This window comes from Planococcus citri, chromosome 3, assembly GCF_950023065.1.
Source record: "Planococcus citri chromosome 3, ihPlaCitr1.1, whole genome shotgun sequence".
Taxonomy (NCBI): Eukaryota; Metazoa; Arthropoda; class Insecta; order Hemiptera; family Pseudococcidae; genus Planococcus; species Planococcus citri.
In genome coordinates, this window is record NC_088679.1 from 47,062,305 (window position 1) to 47,085,016 (window position 22,712).

A 22,712-nucleotide genomic window follows, 5' to 3' on the forward strand; every position below is an offset into this window, starting at 1 on the left:
TACCGTATCTCATTTTGACTTTCGAAACGATAGGTACTAAGCGAAAACTCGATAGAATAACTAAAATATCAACCGGAAAAAATCTGCATGATTAATATTCTTTCCAACAATTATATTAAAAAATGAATTGACAAATCAATTTAAAATATTCAAACAAAATTCGTAATTAAAAAATGAAAAAAATACATAAATAAAACAATAATATTGTATGCTAGGTAGATAGTTGGTACACAATTACACATGTATTCTATAATAATAATCTAAAATAATCACATGACAATTAATCGTTAGAACTAATAACCAGTTCAAACCATTGTCTGAGGGCATCGCTTAGAACACCAGGTAATTTATTAATATCACGTAGAAGCAAATAGAAAGGAAAAGGGAAATTATCGATGTAATTTTGAATTCCCATCAGCTTATTACCTTGAAATATGGGCATTCGTATATCCAAAATGGAATTCTGCAAAACGACGTTAAAAAAATGTGAACATCAGGCCATTAAACATTTAAACTTCTATCACATTACCGGTAAGTAACGATGTTCAAATTACCTTTGCGTTAGGATTATCTATTATAATAAAAACGACGAATATTCCAGCTTGTTTAGCTGTTCTGACAGCCGATTTTACGGTTGATACTCCTTCGCCCGTGATGCCACGACCGTCTGATACGATGACCAATAATTGCGCCGATTTTATCGCATGATTACTACTTCCTCTGGTTAAAAATATGCCATTTGCTGCGTGAATAGCATCGGCAATTTTCGTTTGCACTTCATCGAACGTGAAATCTCTGATTAATCTGCAAAAAATAACATTTTACAAAATTATAGGCAACTCGCGAGCAGGCGAACTACGATACATCATTACGACGTCAATTTGCTTCTTCAAACAATAAATATTATTATATTATGATAAAAACGAAAAATCAAATTAAAATAGATTGAACAGGTATTTTGAGTAAATATTTACGTACTTTGCGCCAGTCTGCGTAGTGAATGGTTCTCCCAAGGGATGTAAGATACGAGTCTTTTCGCCGAAACTAATTACACCTAGTTCACCAGCTTCTATTAAATTCAATGCTTTACTAACAAGAGCCACCGATTCAAACGCGAGCTAAAAAAAAATCAACATTACATTAATGTCCAATACGCCGGTACATTCGATTGATAGTATAGAATTTTTAATATACCTCTTTCGAATGATTGTCAGCCATACTGGAAGAATCATCGATTGCGAGTATAATTTGATATTCTCTCTTAGATGGTTTTGTTCTACGAAGCCAGATTTTATCTTTCCTAAATTGACTAGCGATGTAAGGAATAACCTAATACAAATCACAACACAGAATGAAAATAGAATTACGTTAACGTTTAATTAAATTTTCAAACCCATACCTTTCTCATATTAATTCTACGTCCTGTCCGAAAATCACCTCTTAACCGGGAGGCAAGCGTCGGTTCTAAAACTAATCGTAACTGTTCACTAAGTTCTTGAGACAAATTAGATGTTATCGCAGAAAACATTTCCCAAGCGGTAGAAGCTTCTTCTAATGCGGGAGTCTGAAAACAAAACAATTAATTTTTTCCGCAAACCTTTTACAATTAGGTAGGTAATAAATTTTATTAATATTAGTAGGTACCTGGTTCCACGTAGATAACTGCTCCTGTACTTTATTTTTCAAAGATTCTATATACTCTATGGTTAATTCATGCCGTTTTTCCTCATCTTCGTGTTCTTGAGTGTGAAATGTTGTTTCAAATCCTCGTTCGACTGTCATAGTTTCTACGTAATCACCTTCCACCTATTAGAAAAAAAATTATTAAACGCTTTCCTTGATTAGATTTAAAAGCGACATGCGCTTACTTTTACTTCGTCCACTTCAGTTTGATCATCCACAACTTCTCCCTCAATATTATTTCTTTTATTGTCTTTCTTTGAACTTATAATCTTATCAGGATTTTGCTCCATTATATCATCTTTATTGCATTCTTCATCGCCTAATAAAAAACATCATTTTATAGTGATGAACAGCCCAATAAATAGGTAGCGGTACCTAGTCAGAAATTCAGCAGGTTCAAAGTAAAATACAAAAAATAACTCACTTTCGTGCATCTCTACATCTTCGTCTTCTTTCAGTTCTTCTCCTTTTTCATCAACAATCGGTTGTTTTTCAGCTTGTTCCTTAATACAAAAAAATAAATAGAATCAAAAATTTCTCGAAAGTTTATTCAACTGGTAGTAGGAAATGGATATGGGTACCTTAGTTGCAGCATCAATGGTTTCAGTTGTACCTTTCTCAGATTCTTTGATATGTTGATACAAATCGGCTTCGTTATTCGCACCTTCAGATTCATCTACAGCTTCATCTTCTTCGGTTTGCTGATTTTCTCGAGAGTCGATCGTTTTCAATCTTTTTCTAGCTGATTCGTTCGCTTCAGCTGAATTAAATTAAATGAATGATTACACACTGATTTTTAAAAAATGATAGAATACGAATTACGGTAGAGTACATACCTAGACTGCGATTCATGTCACTTTCTCCCGGTTTCAGTTTTCGTTTTTGCTCTTTATTGCCTTTTTCCCGACTTTCAGTGCCTTTGTCTTGCTCACTGGAGTGTCCTTCTTTTGTATTTTTCTCTGCTTCGTCAGCTTTTCCTACTCCTTGTTGCTCGACACCTGTGGTATCGTGTCGTTTTTCTTCTTCAGGCTTTTGATTGTTTTCTTCTGGTAATTTACTCACCTATAACAGAGGAATTTTAAAATTCATCACAAGTGAACTCGGAAACATTGGAGAAAAATTTCTTAGTAAATTTTGCAAATTACCGTATCTTTAGAACCAGTCTCGCTGTTTTCAGCAGCTTGCGCGGGATTTTCGCTGGGAGTTTCCTCTGAAGGCTTTGCAGCTTCTTCCTCATCTTTTCCTGGTGTTTCATCAGGTTTAGGTTCATCTCCAATCTTATCTTCATCTTTTGCACCGCCTGTTTGAAAAAATTTTCAGTTAAAATATTCATCATTTGGAGGACTAAGGCGTGGACAAAAATCCTAATCACCATCAGATTTCTCTTCTTCTTTCTCAGCTTCGTCATTTTCTTCGCCTTCGATTTCATCGGATTTTTTGTCGTCTTTCTTCGTACCCACATCATCGTCGTCGTCACTTTCATTGTTCAATTCAGGTTCTTTTGTTTCTTCATCTTTTTCATCACCTTGCTCCTCAGTCTCATTAGGTAAATCCTCAGATACTTTTTGCTCTATAATGATTAGAATAATAATTGTAGTTTACAAATTATTTGAATGTATTCAAAAGACGATAAAAATACCTTTCATAGCATCGATATCAAACGGATTTTCTTCATCCTGTCCATCATCATCTTTGCCTTCTTCATTAATTTCTAGGTTATCGGGTAAATCAAACGGTTCTGGTTCTGGAGGGGGTTCTTGTTTGCCTGAAATTTCAAATTGGCACAATAAATTTTAATAATTAGAAAGCAGAATAACTATAAAAGTGTATCGTACCATGGTACGGATCAATATGATCTTCATCTTTTTGGTTTTCATCCATTTCATTGATCTCTTTCTGCTGTTCTTTTTCGTTTTGATCATTATCGTCAGCGCCACCCTCTTCAGTTTCCTTAGTTCTCTCATCTTTGGCTCCGAGTTCTTTAGGACCTGTCTGCTCACCGCGATCATCATGTTCATTAGATTCTTTTCCTTCTCCTTCTTCGTCTTCTTCATTTTCAGAATCGCTACCCCAAATCTTAAGAAAAAAAAAATGTGTTTAGAAACGATCCACTCGCTTTTTGTTTGCGGAATGTCTGCAGGTTTCCACAAATTTACGCCAATTACCTGTTGATCCAGACTTTCAGCTTCTTCACCAGTTTCTCCCATTTCTTTATCAAGCTCGTCTTCGTCTCCGTCATCTTCGTCGCTATCATTTTCATCGTCTTTTTTCTCCAAGTCTTGGGAACGACCTCCAAAATCGTCGGATACTTCGATTCCTTTTTCCTCCTCCTATAAATTTTCATAATACAGCCATTGTTCTCCTCCTCAAAAAAAAAAAAAAAAAGATTTGAAGATGATGACTTACTTTACAATCTTTATCCTCTTGTTTTTCCTCTTGGCCCGCTTGCTGAGCACCTTCCAACTGATCTTGACTTTCAATCTCATCAGAAACATCTTTAATACCTTCGCCATCTTCCAATCCCATACCATTTTTATCTTGAGATGTTTTACCGTCTTGTTCTTCTTCAAGCAGTTCGGTTGGAATGCAAAAACCCTGAAAAATTTCCACGTTTTAAATGGATGAAAAAATAAACACCGCAGAATTACACAAAATGATATGCTCACCTTAGTAGAGAGATCGGTGAATAGACTCAGCAGATTTGAACACAATTTGGTTGTCAGTTTATAGGTAGAAAGATATTGTGCGGTTATAAATTCAGCCAATAAAGTATACTGGTTTAACAAAGGTACCAGCGGTTCAAGCAGCCTATCAAATATAAGAAAACACATATATAAAATACTTCCATTTCCTTTTAAAAATATAAAAAAATCAGCACAATCTTACCTCTTCTTTGTCGAATTATCGAAATTTGTTTGCAGAAATTGATTAATCAGACCAAAAACACGTTTGGACACATTCTTAACGTCCAATGTTGCAATATATTCGTCCAATGATTTTATTAATTCATCTTTCAGATGATTTTCTCTAATAGGATTCGCTTCATCATCACAACCGGCCCCAAAATTTTCTTTATCAGCAGTATGCTTTTTGAAGACTTTCTGAACACTAAGCAGAATCTTCTTCCTTAAGTTTTCCAGTTTCTTTTCACAGGTGTTGGTATCACAACTGGCATCAGCGTCTGGAGTATGGAAATCATTCTTGGCTTTTAATAAATCCATCAACATCCGTTCTACTTCTTCTATTCCTCCTAACAGTGAATTAGACTGGTCGTAATCTTGGCAACAAAATGACGATTTAATGAAACTCAAATCTTGTAGGAGATCATTGAACTCTCGGTCACAGTTCATTATGACTTCATATTGATGCTTTGTAATCATTTTATCGTACACTTTGGAACTTTTTAGTGTAGAAATTATTTTTAAAAAGAATCGATTTTGTAATGCATTCAAACTTCTTAAATGCGTTTCCACTTTATCGCGAATTTCTTTCCATAGTGGACTAGATTTTGTAGCATATAATATAGGACCATCGTTATCTTTCAGTTTCAAAAAAGGAACCGATTCAGAGTCGGTGGAAGGGCAGCAATCCAACACAACTAGGAACTGATGAAGAAAATAGATGATTTCGTTAACAGTACGAATGAATTTATCCTGAAACAAAAACACAATAGGGAATTAGAAGAATTCAATTTTTTTGATTTTATAAATTATTGAGACAAGAGAGGGTATTCTTAGGAACTTTCGAATTAGTCCTAGAAATATTCTACAAATGATAAAATTATAACATGCCTTTACAGCAAATAAGCGATTTTGAGAGTTGTTCATAGCTTGACACGTTATAATTTTAATTTCTGAGTAATATGTATTTTTTCTGTATGAAATGTTATCATTTTATCTATTTTTTATTTTAGAAAATATTGTTTTAAATTTTCTTTTGCTCCTCTCAGTTTGGATTATTTTGTATTGTTAATTTTAATTAGGTATGCACATACTTTCAAAATAATAGCATTCTCGTGACCAATGATACAGTTTTCTTGGAACAACTCAGGTAATATCGATTCGTATACTTTCAAATTCAACAAATTTTCGCTGCATTCGAATAAATTCTCCTTCTGTTTGATTGCGATATCCTAAGGACAAAAAGAAGAAATTGAATATTCTGCATTCAAACACAATAAATTGAACATTCTCTCAATAAGAAAATACAAACCAATAAGTGACTGGCAAATCCTTTCAATCTGTCAACAATCTGAGGGCCTAAATCTTGATGTGGCTTTTCCAACGTTGTACTCAGTTGGGATTGTTTGGACACCGAACAAAGGAAATTTTCTTCACAACCACTCCATAAATTAATCAATACATCATCAGCAGCACTAGATAAATCACAAATACATAAATCATGATTTCAAGTTGAAACACAATTTTCAAGTTTGTGCCTTCTTTTTTTTTTTGGTACATGAAATGACGCTTTTGAGAAGTTTAGGAAGCGAGTACGAATAGAAAAAATGCGTTTAACATTACTTACTTCTTCAAAAACACAGAATATGAAAGTCCAATATCAATTGGTTTCATGCTAGTGAATTCAATCGAAAAATTTCGATTTCTGCAGACAATAATTCCAGTTCTGTAGGAAATACCCAAACGTGATAAAGTACGGAATAAATCCGCCATCGTTTTCCTCTTCTGTTGTAATAAATGTTTAGCTTGAGAGCGTTGTTTTTCTTTTTCCAGGGAGGTGTCAATCTAGAAAAAATGAAATAAAATATAATAAAGAATAAGTCACCATTCTAGATTACTATGCAATAGATACATACGTCCATCCTATTGATGATTGCAATATCTTCGTGAATAGAATTGGTAAAATCTTTCATAGATTTAGTCAAAATATCATATTTTGACGAAAGAATAACAGTTTTACACAATTTTTTAGATTTTGTGACAAATTTGTTGAACTCCGCATAATCAACCGAAAAATTTTCCTGCAAAATCATCACAATGATTTTTTTTTAATGAACATAAATTCATACTTAAACATTCTATATTTCCATTTAAAAAATAAATATATAAGCAAATAAATGAATAGAAACTCACCGGTAATGATGTTTTAAATACAAACGAAAGATTATCAACATCTAACTCAATAGTTTTTTCCGTATTAGGAATATGGTTCATACCGCTTTGAACCGGAGTTTCTAAAATTTTCTAAAAATCGAAAAAGTACAAATAAATATTAGATTCTTTTAATAATAATACTAATTGCAGTTTATTCATAGGGAAAGATTGTTACTTGAAATTGTTTAATATATTTCATCAATTGCTCGTGAGTTTTCTCCACAGTTTTCATAATGGACCAGTAATTAATATCATTCCAACGAGTGATTTTAACAAAATTCTGGAGATTTTTGCGAACATCAACGCTAAGTTTATGAATATGAGCAGAAATTTGAGCTTCGAATTGTTTGTAATACGAGTACAGATTCCACAAACAGTTACATAATGAACCTAATTCATCAATAAAATTATCTATTAAGAAAACATCTGTATTTTTTCTATTTAGAAATTTGGAATTTTACTCACTCAGTCTAGAATTGCTGCTGGTTTGATTGGCATAATGACAATGAAAAACAAACAATAAGTTTAATTTGGCATCAAATTCTCCGAGGGCCGAAGTCTCGATAAATTTTTGGAAAGCTGACACTAGCACTTCGAAAGAACATTGATTATCTGAGTTTTCCAAGTATTGGCAGCAGACTGTGTATAAATGGAACCACCATTTACTAGTTTTCTTTTTCATTCTGCAAAATAAATGCGAAAAAAAATCGATCAAACATATAATAAATTTCAATAAAATATACCTACTTCGGAATAACACTCGTTAACAAACAATTACTTACCTAGAAGCCACATTTTCGAGCGCATTTTTCCAATAAGAAATTTCCATTTTTCTCCATTTGAAAATTAGTCCGGTCAAATTTTCATAGATTTTCGTGAAAGATACGCCATGATGAGCAACTTCCTCCCATTCGTGTAATTTTTGTAATAAAACATCAGCTCCAGTCAGGAAACGTGAAACTGGACTCGTCACTTCGAAAGACATTATTCTTTCAACGGTTTCTACGATCTGAAAAATGGTTGATATTTTTGTAATTCAATAATATATTTATACATATTTAATCATAACAGAAAAATCATTCTACAATTTCTCACCTTCAACAGAACAGGATTATCTTCCCAAGATTTGAGCAAATTTTCCGTATGCTCTTTCACTTTAATTAAAATAGGATAAAACGAGTACACCTCATCAACGTCTGAATTATGGTAAAAATCTTGAAAATCTTCAACATAAGATGAGAACTTTTGGGCCTTGCAAGTCATCAGAATGGCACCCGGCAATGAAATCGAGTCAATAATCTCATCCATTGCGGAATGATAATCCTTCAGTACCGCAGCAAAGACACAATATCGATCATAAAATGAGTCCAAAATGTATGAATACGTATCACATTCACTTTCTGGACGTAACCAGCTTTTACAGGTGAATTTTTTCGCCAAGTGTGAATGCATAGTACAAATTTCTGTAAGATCATCATCCGTCAACAGAATTTCAGGTTTTTTCGATTCTTTCGTAGACTCTTTTTCTTCAAGGGTAGGCTCGGTGTCAAAATCTTCATTATATGAAGGTGCAAAGAACCGTTGAATTTGGATTTTGTTTTCTTCTTCTTCTGGTACAGTTTCGCATAATGTTCTTGTTCTACAGATAAATTTCATATCATATGAGTTTTGGGAGGTACTGAGGGAAGGAGGAGAGTAAAATAGGCAACTGACCTGAAGAGATATAGACTATCCTCTTGTTGTTGAGTTTCTTCACGTTTTTCTTCCTGTACTTTCCATAAATACACAACTCGATTCAACAACTGTCGAATGGTATTCCAAATATCTCGCTTCATTTTTCCATCGGTGTTTTTGATTACGGATAATAAGCAACAAAATTCCTTCAAACAGCTACTAGTCAATCTGAAAAGACAATTTCTCGTATAAACGAATAATTCATGAGCTTACGAATAACAAAAACACAGAAAATATAGCATTACTTCATTGTAACAGTCGTGGAGCCGAATTTTTCCGATTTGTTGTGAGCTAAAAGCTCGACAACTTTTTCAGAAAAGCAAAGCTCAACCAAATTGTACACTTTTGAAAGATTAGACTGAGGGAATGAACATAAATTCAAGCAGAGGTTTTGAACTGTATTCGTATCATTGGATGATAATATTACGAGAGATCGACAGACGGAAATATTTTTCGACAAATATGAAGATAGAATCTGGATTCCGCAGGTAACCTGTAATTTCAACATTTTTTATAAAATTTTTCAAAGAAAATCTACCTTACACTGAAATATATCTAAAAAGTAATAGAGAGCGCTCATGTCACACATTATTGATCAGCAGTTCCCTTAATCACCAACAGATATCGCTAATGCTAAAATACAGAGAAGAAATTCAGCATACCTGCATAATAGCGTAAGTAATCGGTGTAATAACATCAGCGTACTCTACATATTTCTCGTTAAGTGAATTCAAAAAATGCTCGACGGAGTCCAACCAAACTGTACATTCTCTAATGGTCAAATGAGCACCAGAAATGACTTCTTTTTCGAAATTGAAGCTTTTTAGATTTTCTATGTAATGCAAAATCTTCGAATATATTTTGGAAATTGATTTCAACGAACCGATACTGTTTTTAAATTGTTCAACATCCTGAAATGATCGTAAACAGACTATTAGATGAACCCGGAAAAGTCCTTAATAGTAAATTTAAATAACTTACTTTAACGATATTGTAGTATTTTTCTATTTCATCTCTCATGATTACATCATTGGGGAAGGTTTCGATTTTTTCAGAAATCTCAACTTGCCATTTTTTGTATAAATCTTCGTAGGGGAAACCAGTGTTATACCCGAGCAAAACTTCCGATATTTTTTCTAGCATTAGACGACATCGTACGTACTCCGACTACAAAAAGAAAAAAAAAGAATTTAATTTCACGTTGATTTAAAAGAGAAAATAAAAACTCATATTACTCACATCGTCTTCATAGTTCAACTTCTTAAACCGTATCTTTTGAACCGGATCAACCAAATCGAAAATGGAGTACAATAACAATTGAATAACTCCAATAGCAATCCAACTTTTTCCTAGAGTGATCCACGTTTCATCTGAATCACTTATTTTTTCCAACAATCCATAAACTTCTTTCAGATTATTACTGATGATATCAATAAGTTCAAATTCTTTAAAAGCAACTCCGCTTTCAATTATTCTTTTACGTTTGACAAGATCTTTCAAGTGTTGTATAATTTCGTCAATCGACTCCGCAGAACAGGGAAGGTCATTATTCAGTTCGAAAATTCCGCGTAAGCAGAATATCAAATAATTAAACTGGTATCGAATACTTTGCACTTCATTGTATCTGAAACACGATTAATTCATTATGGAAAAATTCAACAGTTTTAATTTTAGATTCGATACACGAGTTTGCTTGAATTTTAAATACTTACAAATAAGATGCTTTTGACTGCGAAATATAAGCAGAATTTTTCCATAAAAATTCTTTCAACTGATTCATCATGATCTTATAAACTTGAAGATTTCTCATCGAAGGTGTATAGATTGTAGGCAAACAAACACGTTGATTGAACATGAACACGAATTCATTTCCAAAAGTGGCAATAGTTGGATAATGGAATGGAAGCAGGTCCTATAAAAAATACGTATACATTCTCGAGACGCAACAGAACACAAAATGAAAGTATTTAATTATTTAGAAAACTTGAAAACTCACATTATTTGCCATAGAATCATCAGATTCCTCCGAATCGGCTTTTTCTTTTCTATACCTCAAATATTTTTCATAAGAAAAAGTTGTAAACGATTGCAGGTGTTTCAAAAGATGACAAAACCATTTCATTTTTAATCCATTTCTCGAAACATCGCTCAGCAGAGAATTTTGGATATTCGACACATAGTTTGGAGAAATGAAAGGCAATTTATTTACGTAAGGTAACATTTTTGAGGCCACGTTTGTTTCGAACGAAGAATCGCTATTTTCCAGAGACGCAATTTGACCAAAAATATGGGTTTTGTAATTGGTTTCAATTTTCATATAGAGTGCTTCGAAAATAGGTAAAATATCGAAAGGGTGTTTCGAATCTTGATAGGTTTCATTTTGAGAGGTACGGTTTTGATCTTCCAGCATTTTCATGTCTGAAAACACAAAGTCAAATCGATAATTTAAAATCTGAGCCAACAAACATTCGAACAAATTAAAAATTAAGGTAACATACCCTCCTCTACAACTTCCATACTTTGATCGTATTCGGTGCAAGACTCTGTTTTATCTTGAGTGGAGCCACACAAGTAGGCGATGAATTTTTTACGATCAATTTCGGAACGATTCGAACAAAACCAATTATCAGTTCTGCAAAAAACAAAACAAAAAAAAAATGACAGAATAGTTTAGATGATTTTCTCTATAAATCAGCCAGGTACTTGAATAGGTATAAAAAAAATTCTACTAACTCGAATGTTTCTGTTTCAAAGTCTTTGATATCTGGCTGTCCCATTTTGGCTTTTAATTGTTTAGAAAATGACAACAAAGCGACAAAGGTAAAATCGGACGACTCTTCTATCTGTTTAACACTATCGAACAGTGCTCGAACCTCACTCGCTTGACTCCTATAGAAAACTCGAACGTTAATCATGTAAAATTAATTAACAAATGAAATTCGAAATAGGTATATACTTACAAGGTAGGAAACCGTGATTCAATCTGAACTGTCAACCTTCTTATCCATTTCATCAGCCATTTAAACTGTATTCGTAAGTAGCTCAAAGCCTGTCTATTGATACTTAATGAAGAACGTGAGAAGAAAGGTACGTCTCCTAATTTGGTAAATTTATTGTAGTATTGTAACGTTTTCAGGAACGTCGCGTACACTTGTTCATCAACCAAAATCGATTCGTTGTTCAAAACGAAGACAAAATAATCGTTAATTTTCACATTCAAGATATCGAATTGGCTGGCAATTAATTCTTCGGTAACTTTTTTAACGGGAACGTTGCCTGTAACAAACACCTCGTGTCATTTCAATACAAACTATGATATATAGGTTAACTAAATTTCAAGTAGGTACCTGTTATACACGCTTTAGAATATTGTCTCAAATTTACATCCATCAGTTCATTCTCCAACGAATAACAACAATTCAATTGTACGCATCGATGTTTCAGTACCAGATAATTCATTAACAATGAAATCCTATTAACCGTATCATTGACCATACCCCGGAACACGGGTATTCTTTGCGAATTCAACGACGTATTGTAAGCTGTTCCAAACCCGCCGGCTATAACACTCGACAAATTTTCACTCAGGGCAATCAAATCAGCCCTCTTCGTCAACTCTTCTATCAGAAAATGTCGATATTTCACATCGTGTACTAGCGTTTCGTCGTATAATTTTAATACACTGTATAACAATAGGTTCTCCATATTAACGCCAGATACGTCGAATATCTTTCGAAAACCGTCCGAAACTGGTAATTTGCCGAACAATAATTCGCTCAAATTGGAAGAGTATTTTTCCGATGCTGCGTGACCAAATAGTGATACCAGAGCAGACTGCTGCTGTACGATGTAAAATGTTGAATTGAATTGTAAGTTTTGAGTATTGGAAGTGAGATAAAATGGACATATTTCAGGGATGATTTCGTTCGAATTTAATACTTCCGATATGACATTCGATACGATTTCTTGTTGATCGTAACTCAACGAACGAGATTTTAAATAAACATCTTCGCAAACAATTTTGAAAGTTTCATCGATAGGTCTGCCATGTCGACGGTGATGTTGTACGAACAAAAAACACGCGTAAATCATATGCCCAACGGATAGCTGATCGAGTCCTGTGTGAAATAATTCTCACGTTAGTATAGGCAAGTATCATTTTATGGGGAAAATTGATGCATAAATTACGATTTAATTACTTACCAATGTTTAATTCGCGCATGGAAAAATGCATTTTCAAAAGCGTGCTTATTGCTGCGTACGATGTGAGACCGTTATGACGCATTATGGCCATCAAATCAATCATATTATGGTTTAAATCTTCATCAACCGGTTGCATCCATATTTCTACCCCTCTGTTTCGCATCGCTCTGGTAAAATAAATAATAAAATATACATTAGCCGTTGATAAAGACAAAAAAAGAATATCAAGTAGGTGTAAGGTATAGGTGGGTAACGTGAAATAAATTATACTAATTAATTGTAGAAATATGTAATAATCAGTAAAGTAGGTACTAGGTAGGTAGATCCCGAAATTTCTGTAGAAAAAAAATGCAAACTAATCAACAGATTTTCATCTGAAAAAAATGTTTTAATTAGAGAATGACAGTCATTAGTCATTACCTAGAAATATCACCACGTTGAGGATCCATAGTGAAAAAAAGCCTGAAATCTGGATGCGGAACGATGGTCACAAGGTTTCCATCTTTATCAACACCTTTTTCGCCAAGGGTTAAAATTCCACCTGGTTCGAGTAAGCCATTTAATCGATCCAAAATAGCAGGACTGCACAGATTGACATTTTCTACAAGTAACCATCTACCTTCTGTGATACACTGAAAGTATCAGAATAAAAAATAATTATTACACGAAAGAATACAAAATTTTAAATGAGAAATTCTACATTAGTTATTGTTATATTGTACGTAATACGTATTCAACTCACTTTAATTAGTACGCTATCAACCCATTCGAATTTTCCGCCAGAATTAAGGCTACCAATTTTTTCTATGTCGGTTTCCAGCTTATCCAGCGATCTCAAAATTCCATCTATTTTGCTCGTGAAGTTTTCGTACTTGCGAATGTGTTTTAAAAGCTTGGATGAAACGGTAATTCGTTTTTTAAACACTTCGGTTTCGATGGCTAAAGTGGATGAATTTTTTTTACCAGTTTCATCTGAAAAATAAAATCGTTTAATCTTAAGTAGGTATAACTTTAAAGAGTATAACATGACTTGGTATCGAAAAATAAAAATAAAATACACACGATTATGATTCTACGGATTCTACATTGAATTAATTTTAATTTAGCGTAATTCATTGAACGCTAATTTACGACACTTCTGTATTTTTATTGAATAAAAACCCCTCCAAAAATACATCTACTGTGAGACAATTCAATAATTCAGATTTTCACAATACGTACATATTTCATAACCGCTTGAAACTGTTAATTTGGCCCACTTCACCCAGTTGTCAGGATGGCCGAGCGGTCTAAGGCGCCAGACTCAAGGCAAGTACCTTGCTATGTAATGCATAGCGGAGAATTCTGGTCCTCAATTGAGGGCGTGGGTTCGAATCCCACTTCTGACACAAAATTTTTTGTTGTTTTTTCTTTTGTAAATTTATAAATTAGTGAAGATAATTTCCGAAAATACAAAAAAAAAATTACACTGATCATTTTTACAACGTATATAAATTTAAAAAAATTATTAAAAATTATTATTTATTATACTTTCCACGTGTGCGAACTACGAACAGAAAATAATGCGATATTCATTCGCATTCGATATTGTACTTTCACAACATGCTCGCCAGATAGCGGTAGTTTCATGCAACAGCAAAGTGCTTTCATTCAATTTTTCGTTAATTAAGTTATTGTAATTATAATTAGTTGAAAGAGATGAGAAAAAAACAAAAATAGAATTATAACAGTAGTAGTTACCTAACAGAACTACTGAACGCTAAAATCGACCCATTCGTACAGTTGTCAGGATGGCCGAGCGGTCTAAGGCGCCAGACTCAAGGCTTCTACCTTGCTATGTAATGCATAGCGGAGAATTCTGGTCCTCAATTGAGGGCGTGGGTTCGAATCCCACTTCTGACACAAAATTTTTTTCGATTTTTTTTACGACTTTTATATTTTTTTAGTCCAGATTACTAATTCTTACATCAATTCCCCATGATTTTCACTATCTTCCCCATTTAAAACACATTTAAACACGAAAATTCATTTTTATTCACCTATAGAGCTCTGTGAAATTCAGAATGTTAATTTTCAATTCACCTAACCTCTTGAGAAATTTTTTTTTTGCGGAAAAAAATCATTCAAAGGACAGAGTGATGAAAAAAAATTGTAGCCCTAAAAAAATTCGCAAATGGTATAAAATGAGTTGATAATATATTATGTAAAATCGCTGTGCGATAATTGACCTTCAAAAAGTGATAATTATGCTACAGTTCTAGCATGGAGGAAAAAACGACGTTGAATAATTTTTTTTTTTACTTTTAATTCTGACAATTTTAGAAATCTAATATATTTTATTAGAATAAATACCTCCTTAAAAGTGCAGATATTTTTTCATTTTTATTTTCCAAAAAATGTTTTTTTTCCTAATTCAATTTTTACGTATCTCTCAAATTGAAAACTTATTTTTCTACACAATTATTTTTTCAAAACAGAAAATTTTTCAATGAGAATACGCTCAAATATTAGTACTTGAATGTAATTTTTCAAAGCAAGGTGCTCGACAAAACCTTCAAAACAAAATTCAGGACTTTTAATACATTATGGTTTTTTCAATTACGCATTACGCGCAAACCATGTTATTCAGTACCTAGTACCTATATTAATTATAAAATTGAAAACCTCTACGAGTAAGTTTTATAAAATCTCCACGTTAAGGACTTACCTATATTCTCAACCAACTTGAATTCCTTCCAATATTCAAAAAGACCAGCAACCGCAATCCAATCACTTTTTAAAATTAGTTTTTGTAAAACGATGAAAAAGATCTCTTCCATCAGGCTGCATATTTCTTCAAAACGTCGATTGTAATCCACCTGAAAAATCAATCACACCGTTAAAAGCAGTTCAACCCGGAGGCGTAATTAAACCACATTGAAGATTTTTCTCACACCGAACAACCGAACGAACAAATGAACGTTCGTATTGAATTTTCTTGTCAACCACCAAACCCGAAATTTTCAATCTACAGACAAATTACTCGAGTCGTGATCTCAATTTCGTCCTTTATTAAGGTTGGCAAAGTCGCTATTCCCAAAAGATTTTAATTCACTAGTACAGCAAAGGTATCGTATATTTTTCTCAACATCTCGATAACGTGACTTATACCAGTCCACTTGTCACTTTGAAACACCGCATTAAAAAATGTTTTTTTAACAGCTTGCAACAGCACAACTTTACTCTCGATACCCTTATCTACAATAATTTGAAAACTAATGGATTCGGTAAACCGTAAACGAAAAATGTCACGAAAAATAAACTCTTGTCTCGTTTTATCATTTGAAGCGTCAAATTTTAAATTTCTCCAGTGAAACTGTCCCTAAAGAATAACGTATGCATTTGAAAATTTCAGTCGTTTTAAATTTCTATGTCGATGACTCTTGGTTAAATATGACTTAATACTAGTATCCTGTTTGATTAAAAATTTACATCGAGTTGACTTTTAAGCAAGTGCAGATATTTTGCAGCTGTATTATAGTGTATATTAAGTAGGTAATGATAATATTATGTCGTGACATTAATCAACTTTATTTATTAACAACTCAATGTCAGCTATTACTTGAAGCATGAAAGAATTTATAATTCATGGTGAATACTCAGATAAATAAATTTAAATAACCATGTAGGTAAGGTACTTTATTTTAACTCTTCAATCTCGGAAATATTTGTAACAGCTAATTTTAGGGTATTCCCTCCCTTCAATTCAGCATTCTGATTATACCGCATACACATATGTACTTAATAGTTCAAATGAAAATTCAACTTGAAAAGCTCGCCATTTTTCATTAAAAAGAACGTGCATCAGAAACAGCATATACCCTTCAAAAAGAAATTTTCAAATAAATAACATCTCGATGGAATTAACAACGGATAAGCATTGAAAAAAAAACATCATTTTTTGATCAAAATATGTAATAGTCGCATTAAAAATATACCTACCTATACGTAAACCATCTTTACAAAGGATATTATGTAGCAACAAGTCGTTATTAAAAAAAAAATAAAAGCGAAGGAAAAAAGAAATGAAATTTAATACAGAGTCTGAATCTTTTTAATTTGGCGAGTTTTTTAAATTGAAAGGGAAAAAAAGTTTAAAAAAAGAAATTCAAAGAAATGGTTCAATTATTATTTTTCAAAAGTGTCATAATTTTTTGCACAGCTTGGCTCAAAATAAAATATAGTTGGGCGTACAAAATACTGAACTGCTAAATAACCAAATCAAAGGAACTTGTTTATCTTATTGTTATAGACGAGAGATGAATAGTAGTATGTTTTTCATTAAGTAGTTTGGTTTAATTTTACTACATACATATAAATTCTCGAGAAATAAGGAATATAGATGAAATCAACCTAACCTAACTTAAACTTTGCAGAAATGAATTATAGCATTAATCGTCTACCGTTACACTATATAATTCGATACAGTGCCACGAAAGACGAAACATAATACAACAGTATAAGATGAATACCTTCGTTTAATTTATCACGTTAATTAAACAAAATCTGCGTAAATAGGTAGGCCTAGGCATATTCGTATTAGAAACAATACCTTCAAGACATTTTCCTAGATACCTATCGTGATTTCTTGGCGGCAAAAAAATCACAAGTCGTATATAACGATGGAAATTTTCCCATAAGTATAAAGACTTTAATCAAACTTGAAGAAAAAAACAGATAACGTAAATTAAGAAGAAGTGGAATCTTTTGAACTTCTTCCAAAACAGGCGACAGACTTCTTAAAATTTAATTCAATTAAGTACAAGCTCTCTGGTCAGGTCACACTGTACGTGTAACAAAAACCGATCCTTTATGCTCTTCGTCTTCAACAATATCTTTTTTTTCACACAAAGTTGCTCAATTTTTCACAGGTGCCACTTTCCAGTAGTTTAAGTTCACTCAGATAGTTTGGGAAAGCGAAGCAAAAATATAATTTCATTTGTTTTTAAAACAGCCATATCAAATTGAACTAATTTTGTAAGATAAGCTACCTGAAATTCCACGGTTTGAGAATTCCCTAGTACATATAGAAGAAGAGGAGGGAATCGACTGACGAACATTTTCTGTACGTTGATCCAACATCATAAAAGTTATTATATGATAATAAAACTTATGAACAATTATAGAATCACCACGTCGGTTTTCATCAGACAAACATTTCCTGATCTTAGATTACAAGCAATTTATTCCACCTCTTAACTTTTAAAAATAATTCAAAAAGACATGTAGGTTTCAAATCATTATCAAAAGTTAGGAAGATAACTAATCATACGTCATTCGAGGTGATAAGAATAACGTCGTTTTATAATTACATTAATCCGCACTTGGACATCGATATAAATGCCGAGTGATGGTTTGTAAAGTAAACGTGTGAAAATGAATGAAAATAAATTTTTGTTAATGGGGTTCGGTAATCCCATCATTGACATCATTATCGATGAAAATACCGAATCGCTGGTTGACAAATATCATTTGAAAATCGACACGCAAAATCATTTACCAGTAAAAACATACGACGAACTGCGACAGGAAATTCTTAGGTAAGAGATAAAAATTAGCCTAATTAGAAAAACTAAAAACATCAACGAGCAACGAGAGATATTTAAGTGTAGCCTATACGATGCGCGTGTTTATTTATTTTTCAAACATGATTTTTTTAGTGGAGCATATAACAAAATTTACGTTCCTGGAGGTTGTGTGCAAAACACCATTCGCATATTTCAATGGTTGGAAGAAGAAAAATTTAGAACAATTCTATATGGCAGCATCGGCTCAGATGAACGTGGTTCTTATTTAACCGAGCAACTTCAAAAGGAAGGTGTAATAACCAAGTAAGATCTAGTTCATGAATCATACCGCATTTGTGTCATAATGTACTTTTATGTAATCCATATTTTTGCTTCTTATAATAACGCGAGAGGCATCAGAGGAATGAATGTTCAAACTAATTGATCCCAACAGATCAACATGAGTACCTACTTGGTCTCAAGAGTCATGATTCCAAAATAGAGAAAACTCAGATCATCATGTCGAATTCCTTCCCCTGCCCAACTGAAGAGGTTGTATAGAATTCATGGATGTGGACCATTCAATAATTTTAATTTTTAACTGAGGCTGTGCTTTTGGAAAATTTATTCTTGATTTAATATTGTTTGAGAAATAAATGAGAAATTGATGAATTAATTCATTAGAAAAATCTCGTTTTTAGACTTGAGTCACCAAAGCTATTCAAGCAGAACAAAATTTCGCACCATTTTATTGATTTTTGTATCAACTTTTTACTCAAACAATTTTTTCGATTTCATCCCCCCCCCCCTCCCCAAGTGTAGAACCTACGAGCTTCAAAATCTTCAATTTTAAGGCTTAAACATTTAAGATTTTATTGAAAAAATATATTATTTTTCTATTTATTTTGTTTTAATGTTTCTTCTTTCTGGAACTTGAGAAAACCTATTAAAAAATGAAATGTTGATTCAGAACAATTTTTTTGCATCCTTTTTTTTTTGTAACATTTTCTACCAAAAAAGTGAAATTACGATTTATTTCATAGGGGAAGAAAGAAAGGAAAATATGAGATAGTAAAATACCGACTTGGGAATTCAAATTTGCACTTAGGTTTTAATAGATAATTATTTTTCTGCATTTCTGACTGTCACAACCTTCGATAAAAAAAATAAAATTTTATCAACGGAAAATTATCATTCTGAGAATTTTGAATCCTGAATGAAAAATTCATTTTTACTTCACATCATTTTCATTCAAAACAAAAATTTAAAAAAAAATAAAAACTTACAAATAAAACGAAAGAAAATTTCAATGGAAATTAAACAAATAATACGAAAACTTGGCCTAAAATGAAACAAAAATGTGAAAAATTACTAAAAATTTGTTTATAAAAGCTGAAATGAAAATTGTACAACGCTATAAAAAATTTCACTTCTTCTGCAATTTTTTTTCCGATTTCAAAAGATTTCCAAACAATTAGATTTATGCATTAAGTATTTTTGGAACATTTTCATGGAATTTTAAATTTTTAACCTTTTTAGAGAAATTTTCATAATTTTGTAGGCTCTCAGAGCTTTTATCACGAATATTTTCAAGTTCAATTCGATAACATTATTAAGTATAACATAAAAAAATGTAAATTTATCAATGTAATCATTGTGCTAGTAAATATTATTTTTTTCTTAAAAAAAAAACAAAAAACATTAAGTACATTAACACCATTATTTTATAGGAAATATACGATATTCCAAATATCAGCATAAAAATGAAATATATTCAACCCGTTTATTCTCCATTTTAGGTATATACGAATACCTAATCTACAATGTTTCCGAACAGACTTCGCGTAAAACCGAATCATTATTCATCACTTTAAAATTCACTCGAAACAAACCCGTCCGTTTCACAAAGAAACAACCTACACCAAAAAATAGAAAGATCTGTCAAAAAATAAATCTAATAAAACCCGCAAGAAATCGCAGAAATTTCAAATGAGGTGAAATATTTTAGATTTTCTCTGTTTATCATTACATTACTGCATGCAGGTATACGCATTTCGAATTCAAAGTATCTAATAAATGATGAAATCTAAAAGTATTACAACCATCATCTACTTCATGATGGTGGCTCGAATACAGACTTGGTTTTCCATTCGGTTAAAACTATCATTTTTCACTTGACACGATGATAACCACCTTACCTACCTAAACCTTGCACAGGAATTTGAAAACTTCTCCAAAAATTCGTATTCCATTTACGAAGGACTTACCGTAGCTCTCACTGATGCGTTCTGAAAACGAATCCTGCTCTGTGAGCTATGTTGATGTTGAGTACCTCGCTTCTATTTTAACAAGTTAATTTCAAAACAAATCAACCTTTCAAATAGAATTGACATCAGGGTATGAGAGCAAGTTTTTAAGGCAGAGTAGGTATCGTAATTTTCGAAAACCAATCGCAAAGAGATTAAATTATTATTAAACACTCGGCAATTTTACTCTAACATCAACTAACAAATTCAAGTCCCATTCCATCCCATTAGTACGTATAACTATAATAATTTCGTATCTCGCAAAAGAATTGCGTTCCCATAATAATGGGTAGGTATAAGTCTATGATACTACTTTTTTAAAACAACGATGAAAATTTCTCCAACTGTATATCTAATGACCTCAAAGAAACAAGTCTCGAGTTTAAAATCCATCATTACATTGTACATACGACCCTACGAGTTGCAGTTTAGAAGTCGACTTAATAAAAGAGGGTAATTCCACCATAACTTCTTAAATTTTTAAATGCCGCGCAAAAGTTGAAACAACTTGGGCCTTAATGTGGTAGTAATCCGTATAAAGAAAAACATTTCAACTCGAAGCATTTGAGTTTATACGCGACGTCTTTAAAAATGTAAATTCCGATAAACTTTTCTTCGCACCGACAGGATATCGTGAAAGTCTAATGATTTTCGAGTGCCACCATTTCTTGAAAAATTTTACCGAATGCGTTAAATTTTTCATGCGGAAGAAAGAGTAAAATGTAAAAGTTTCAAGAGTTGAAATATTTATCATCGATTTCATAAGGGTATAATTTTTCTCAACGCTGAATAGCCTACTTCTTCAATGAAATATCGCTTTTTCTGTTGTCTCCAACGCTTCAAAAGTTGATACGGAGACTTCAACCACTTTTTGTTTGTACGTGGGTATTTCAAATCAATCGAATTTTTTCATCTCATTAGCGTAAACGTACAATAATTTTGTTCTTAAAAACCAAGCTTTTAAGTCCCACCAAGCATTACCAAAATTTCGAGGGATATAGGTTCCAACCCCTCCCTGCTTCTTTACAGTTTTGAAAATGAAAAAGTTGACTTTCGCGCCTTTTTTTGCGATGTTCAATTTTATGTTTCGGCTGAAGCTTAGAAGGATCACTGGAGCTTCCTATCGAAACAATGAAACGACTAAAGAAAAAAAATCAGTCTTGAATAGCGTCGTTAGCTGAGTGATGTTTTTTTCTTCCCTTATTATTTGGACTACACAATGCTTTTAATTTGAATTACAGATTCGACAGAGTGACTGACAGAGCAGCAACGACGGAAGATGCCATCCTATTAATTCATAAACAATACCGAACTATCGCTTACACATCGGAATCTCAGGCTGCGTGTTTCAAATTTTCCGACGCTCCGTGCCATTACCTGGAGACAGCTTTATTAAGCGTATCTGATAGCAAAATACTCTTAACCGACGGTTACTTTACTCTTCATTGCGTTCCTTATATTTATCGACTGCTGGAACAATGTCAAAAGCACGACATCCTCGTGGCTTTCAGCGCTGGAGGAGAATCAATTATCAAGGCGAATAACATACGAGAGACTTATTTACCCTTCGTGCAACGAAGCCATATCGTGTCCTGTAACTTACAAGAATTCAAAGCGATATGCGAACGAGTTCAAATTCACACCGAAAATATGAAATCAGCTTTGGAATCGTTTTGCCAATTATCGAATGATATCGTGAAGACTGCTTCATGCAAATATACGAGAATTATCGTAGTGACCGATGGTGAAAATCCGCTGCATTGCTATACGAGCGAAGAAGGCTATGTAGTCTTTCCGATTCTGGCATTAGCAGTAAATCAAATAGTAGATACGACCGGAGCAGGTGACGCGTTTATGGCTGGCTTTCTTTATGGTATTTCTCATAACAAATCTATCGACCAAAGTTTACAAATAGGATATAAGACCGCTGTAGAAATAATACAACAGACTGGATGTCGTATACCAACATCGCCTCCAAATTTCATCAACTAGTGATAAAATTTTGTATGACGACTATACTAACTACTAAACGAAAGGATAAAAATCACTGATTTTAATAAAAATTGTATCTACCTGTACATCTACTTATAATTTTGTTTGGGAGTGTTTATAAAATAACAAGATTA

At 32.8% G+C, this 22,712-nt stretch overlaps 2 protein-coding genes and 2 non-coding genes across 4 annotated transcripts in view; 3 read left to right on the forward strand and 1 right to left on the reverse strand.

The window, feature by feature from the left end:
- Positions 1-95: 95 nt before the first annotated feature.
- LOC135840049 (midasin) overlaps positions 96-22,712 on the reverse strand; it is a 78,892-nt gene continuing 56,275 nt past the window's right edge. The window contains exons 36-77 of the mRNA XM_065356366.1: positions 15,442-15,592; positions 13,477-13,706; positions 13,155-13,366; positions 12,735-12,901; positions 11,879-12,649; positions 11,492-11,807; positions 11,265-11,420; positions 11,030-11,163; positions 10,528-10,949; positions 10,244-10,443; positions 9,771-10,155; positions 9,513-9,698; positions 9,194-9,442; positions 8,777-9,024; positions 8,511-8,699; positions 7,893-8,436; positions 7,580-7,806; positions 7,263-7,480; positions 6,973-7,187; positions 6,777-6,887; positions 6,500-6,664; positions 6,211-6,428; positions 5,896-6,058; positions 5,678-5,815; positions 4,570-5,336; positions 4,350-4,491; positions 4,090-4,278; positions 3,849-4,013; positions 3,519-3,759; positions 3,323-3,448; positions 3,056-3,253; positions 2,829-2,983; positions 2,520-2,745; positions 2,265-2,443; positions 2,108-2,186; positions 1,869-2,002; positions 1,645-1,806; positions 1,400-1,564; positions 1,195-1,329; positions 979-1,118; positions 555-804; positions 96-463 (exon numbers count right to left, since the gene is read on the reverse strand). Of these exons, the coding sequence (XP_065212438.1) occupies positions 281-463; positions 555-804; positions 979-1,118; positions 1,195-1,329; positions 1,400-1,564; positions 1,645-1,806; positions 1,869-2,002; positions 2,108-2,186; positions 2,265-2,443; positions 2,520-2,745; positions 2,829-2,983; positions 3,056-3,253; positions 3,323-3,448; positions 3,519-3,759; positions 3,849-4,013; positions 4,090-4,278; positions 4,350-4,491; positions 4,570-5,336; positions 5,678-5,815; positions 5,896-6,058; positions 6,211-6,428; positions 6,500-6,664; positions 6,777-6,887; positions 6,973-7,187; positions 7,263-7,480; positions 7,580-7,806; positions 7,893-8,436; positions 8,511-8,699; positions 8,777-9,024; positions 9,194-9,442; positions 9,513-9,698; positions 9,771-10,155; positions 10,244-10,443; positions 10,528-10,949; positions 11,030-11,163; positions 11,265-11,420; positions 11,492-11,807; positions 11,879-12,649; positions 12,735-12,901; positions 13,155-13,366; positions 13,477-13,706; positions 15,442-15,592 (9,651 nt within the window). The 3' untranslated portion in view covers positions 96-280. The remainder of the gene's footprint in view (positions 464-554; positions 805-978; positions 1,119-1,194; positions 1,330-1,399; positions 1,565-1,644; positions 1,807-1,868; positions 2,003-2,107; positions 2,187-2,264; positions 2,444-2,519; positions 2,746-2,828; positions 2,984-3,055; positions 3,254-3,322; positions 3,449-3,518; positions 3,760-3,848; positions 4,014-4,089; positions 4,279-4,349; positions 4,492-4,569; positions 5,337-5,677; positions 5,816-5,895; positions 6,059-6,210; positions 6,429-6,499; positions 6,665-6,776; positions 6,888-6,972; positions 7,188-7,262; positions 7,481-7,579; positions 7,807-7,892; positions 8,437-8,510; positions 8,700-8,776; positions 9,025-9,193; positions 9,443-9,512; positions 9,699-9,770; positions 10,156-10,243; positions 10,444-10,527; positions 10,950-11,029; positions 11,164-11,264; positions 11,421-11,491; positions 11,808-11,878; positions 12,650-12,734; positions 12,902-13,154; positions 13,367-13,476; positions 13,707-15,441; positions 15,593-22,712) is intronic.
- On the forward strand, positions 14,005-14,122 carry TRNAL-CAA (transfer RNA leucine (anticodon CAA)). The gene is made up of 2 exons: positions 14,005-14,042; positions 14,077-14,122. It is a non-coding gene; the product is annotated as a tRNA-Leu (tRNA).
- TRNAL-CAA (transfer RNA leucine (anticodon CAA)) lies at positions 14,519-14,636 on the forward strand. The gene is made up of 2 exons: positions 14,519-14,556; positions 14,591-14,636. It is a non-coding gene; the product is annotated as a tRNA-Leu (tRNA).
- LOC135840067 (uncharacterized) lies at positions 18,044-22,664 on the forward strand. Its single transcript, XM_065356400.1, has 3 exons — positions 18,044-18,313; positions 18,434-18,604; positions 21,828-22,664. The coding sequence occupies exons 1-3, from the start codon at positions 18,150-18,152 to the stop codon at positions 22,576-22,578; spliced, it is 1,086 nt and encodes a 361-aa protein (XP_065212472.1). The 5' UTR covers positions 18,044-18,149; the 3' UTR covers positions 22,579-22,664.

Excerpts from the sequence above, each read along its gene's own strand:
- LOC135840067 (XM_065356400.1), top strand. The coding sequence starts at position 18,150 with ATGAATGAAAATAAATTTTTGTTAATGGGGTTCGGTAATCCCATCATT. Across the intron at positions 18,314-18,433 it reads CTGCGACAGGAAATTCTTAG|TGGAGCATATAACAAAATTT; the intron begins GTAAGAGATAAA and ends TGATTTTTTTAG. Across the intron at positions 18,605-21,827 it reads AAGGAAGGTGTAATAACCAA|ATTCGACAGAGTGACTGACA; the intron begins GTAAGATCTAGT and ends TTTGAATTACAG.